A 3,929-nucleotide genomic window follows, 5' to 3' on the forward strand; every position below is an offset into this window, starting at 1 on the left:
AACTGCTTATAAATCACAATAAGTGATGTTTTTGGAAAATGTAAAAATGCATTAAGTTTTGTGTGATGGGGAGAGAGAGAGAGAGAGAGAGAGAGAGAGAGAGAGAGAGAGAGAGAGAGAGAGAGAGAGAGAGAGAGAGAGAGAGAGAGAGAGAGAGAGAGAGAGAGTGTGTGTGTGTGTGGGTACAGTTTGTACAGTATAAAAACCATTATGTCTATGGAAATTGGCCAAAAGTGATATTTTTAATGACCCAGTTTGATTAAACCATCAACTGAAGAAAAACGTTATATATATATATATATATATATATATATATATATATATATATATATATATATATATATATATATATATATATATATATATATATATGAGAAGAGCAAAGCACTAAATTCAGTTAATGTTTATCCGACAAAATTATCTGGCAAAAAAGGCAAAGTAGCTACAGGTTTTATTGTAACAATTATTGTTGATTAACTTAAAAAAAGTAAATTACCTGGTAGCTTTCAAATTTTTAATTTCATTGAAATTAAAACTAAATTGAGTTATTAATGAAGGAGGTCAAAATATAATGTTATCTGAACACAGTTAATTATCCAAGTTGATTTGACAAAAGAAAGAAAAGTTGATACATCATTAAAATAACTTTTTACAGTGTGAAAAAAAATGCATAGAAAAACAAAAAGCAATCAGTTATTAATATTTCATGGGTTCACTCTTATTTTTGCGTGTGTTCATGGTTTCTGGGCAAAATTATGACTGCAAAATCTGGCATATTTCAATGCTTTAAAGTCACAAATAAAACAATCGACTCCAAAAAACGTGAATAAAGGGTGAAGATGTCAGATGTGTGTGTGTGTGTGTGTGTGTGTGTGTGATGTCATCTGGTCAGGCCACATAGTTGATGGACATCATGCGATGTGATCTTGTATGCGAGAGTATTTCTTCTCCTTTTTTTTTCTTTTTTAAACATTTAGAGAAAAAAATTCTAAAAATCTGGGGAATATAATTCCAATCCCAATTTTTAATCCCAAGAGGGATAAGAGAAACAAACGAATTTATTGAATTTTCAGTTTTTCCAGTAGAAACGTGATAGTTTCCTATATCATGTTATTTTAGCCTAAATTATGGTTTCTACTGATTATTATTTCTAGCAGTCCACAAGCAATGGATATGTCTGCTAATTTATAAAACCATTTCGTTAGCGTGCGCGTGCACATCGGCGTTATCGCTGAGGTGAAACTTCCCGCGCTTCTTCACACCTTTAATCCACTCCTCCGCCGCTGATTGGCCCGCGCTCCCGTTAAATCCCACTGGATCCCAGAGATGGACCAGGACGAACTCCAGCATGTTCCTCGACCGGATCGTCCCACAACTTCATATTGACCCCGCCAGAATGATGCTCGAGAGACAGCAGTGCCGCGTCGCGTCGCGTTGCCCGGTGTCGGGTCCGTCGAGCCCGGTGTCGGTGGGTTCCGAGTCCTGTTGCTCGAGCCCTGAAGCGAAGACGCTCGCGGAGGCTCGAGTGCGACGCCCTCTGAACGCGTTCATCATCTGGACCAAAGAGGAGCGTCGACGCCTCGCGCAGCTCAACCCGGACCTGGAGAACACGGACCTCAGCAAAATACTCGGTGAGGGCTTCATTACAGCGTCAGTTACGCCGGAATATGCGTTTCAGATCGTGCACTGTTAAAAAAAAATTTAAACCGGAAAATGTAGCTACTTTTAGGAACAAAAAGTTCAATAATTTTAGGAAATTATACAGTAACTTTACGCAAATTTCCGTTAAATCTTAAAACACAACATAATGCAATGCGTAATTCAAAATACAGGTAAAACACCTGTAAAAAACGGACAAAATTCCCACCCGATTTCACTGCAATTCGTGCGTATTTTATGAGGTGGCTTATTTGTACGAATTTGTACGATTTTTGCTAAATTTTCTGCATATTTTACGAGTTGCCCAATTCGTATGAAAGGTTTAGACAAATCGTACGAATTCGTACTAGTAACGTCGTGAGATAGCGCTGTTTTGATGGACTTTTTTTATTATTATTTTTTTTACAGTGTTTGTACAAAAATTCAGTTTCTTTTTCATTTTCAAAAAATGCAGGGTTGTTTTAACCCAAATTTGGGTTAAACGACCGTTGGGTTAAAAATAATTATTTAAAAAATTGTCCATATTTGACCCAAATTTGGGTTAAAACAACCCTGCATTTTTTAGAGTGTACAAACACTGTAAAAAAATTAATAAATAAAAGTCGGTCAAAACAACGCAATCTCACTCATTCGTATGATTTGTCTAAACCCAACCCATAAGCTTATATGCATATTGTAATAAAGTGAGCAGTGTGATAGCCTATTACCGTTTTGACTAAAACTCTGTGTGTGTGTGTGTTTAGGAAAGACATGGAAGGCCATGTCTCTGGCAGAGAAGCGTCCTTACATGCAAGAAGCAGAACGACTGCGAGTCCAGCACACCATCGACTATCCCAACTACAAATACCGGCCCCGTCGACGAAAGTGCAACAAGCGTGGCATTAAAGTACTTTCAGCTGAGAACATCAGCTCTCCACACGCTGGTTTCCAGCTCAGCGAGAACATCAGCTCTCCACACGCTGGTTTCCAGCTCAGCGAGAACATCAGCTCTCCACACGCTAGTTTCCAGCTGAGTTATATTCTTCAGGGTCAAGCCTCGCACTGGCCATGCTCGCTTCCACACACTGGGTTTCCACTGGAGAGCCACCGCGAGACGCCGCCGCCGCATGGAAACCTGTCGTATCACAGCTCGTGTTTCTCGCAGTCGAGCGGGCCGGAGCTCTGGGGAACGCAGCTGTGTGTCGGAGGACCTTCGCTGGAGTTTTACCTGGACCAGGTGAGGTCCGACATGCTGGACCAGCTCGACCGCAGCGAGTTCGACCAGTACCTCAATCCTGGAGCTCCACACACTCCCAACAGAGACTCCAGTGCTGAACGCTTCCAGTGAGCCTGTGTGACACACTGTGTTTATTTATTATGGTGACACTTTACAATAAAGTGCATTAGTTTACATTAGTAAATGTATTTACTTACAATAAGCAATGCATTTGTTACAGTATTTATTCATTAATGTTTGTTAATGTCAGTTAATAAAAATACAGCTGTCCATTCATGTTAGTTCACTGTGACTAATGTTAACAAGTACAACCTTTGATTTTAATAATGTATTAGTAAATGTTGACATTAATATTAACTGAGATTAGTAAATGCTAGTATTGTTCATTCTTACTTCATGTTAACTTATGAACATTATTGTAAAGTGCTATTATTATATGTAATGCAAATGTTTCTGACATGCATGTTGAAAGATCATGACATTGTTTACCTTGAGTTCAGTGTGTATTTATAGATTGTTTTATTTTACTTGTGTAAAGTTTGCTTTTTTATGATGTCATAAATAAAATATCTGATCAATCACTTTAAAGTTTAACTGATTTAATATCTGAATGACATGCAAGTTGGCAGATAACTTATTGACATATAGAAAAGGAAGAAAACATTATTTTGATGCATATAAACTTCATTTGTTAGCTTTGTGAGGAGGAACTGCTGTTTGCTGTTTTACTCACGCCTTTGTCAACAAACCCTCCCCGAAAATCCCCAAACACACACGAGTCCACTGAACAAAGTGTGTCAGATTTATGAAGAAAGCTAATACGTCATGTGCTTCATGCTCTACAGAGAACGACTGATGTGTTCGTAAATCAGTCGTAAAGATCAGTATAACACATGAATTGTCTTGCGCCACTAAAGAGTAGGAGGGTCGTTCCTGGTATTCAGTGCCTTTTGGCCATCATAAAATGTAGAAAATTGAGTTTTTAAAAGAAATGTATGATAGGGTGGTGTCAAACATTTGAAAAAATACTCTGGTCAAGCTTGGGTAAATAAAT

At 38.2% G+C, this 3,929-nt stretch overlaps 1 protein-coding gene across 1 annotated transcript; it reads left to right on the forward strand.

Moving 5' to 3' along the window:
• Positions 1–1,306: 1,306 nt before the first annotated feature.
• sox32 (SRY-box transcription factor 32) lies at positions 1,307–2,986 on the forward strand. The gene is made up of 3 exons (XM_056272361.1): positions 1,307–1,631; positions 2,403–2,545; positions 2,630–2,986. Exons 1-3 carry the CDS (start codon positions 1,349–1,351, stop codon positions 2,984–2,986), a joined length of 783 nt encoding a protein of 260 aa, XP_056128336.1. The 5' UTR covers positions 1,307–1,348.
• Positions 2,987–3,929: the final 943 nt, after the last annotated feature.

This window comes from Rhinichthys klamathensis, unplaced genomic scaffold (genome assembly GCF_029890125.1).
Source record: "Rhinichthys klamathensis goyatoka isolate OS25496 unplaced genomic scaffold, OSU_Roscu_1.1 h1tg000334l_1, whole genome shotgun sequence".
NCBI lineage: Eukaryota > Metazoa > Chordata > Actinopteri > Cypriniformes > Leuciscidae > Rhinichthys > Rhinichthys klamathensis.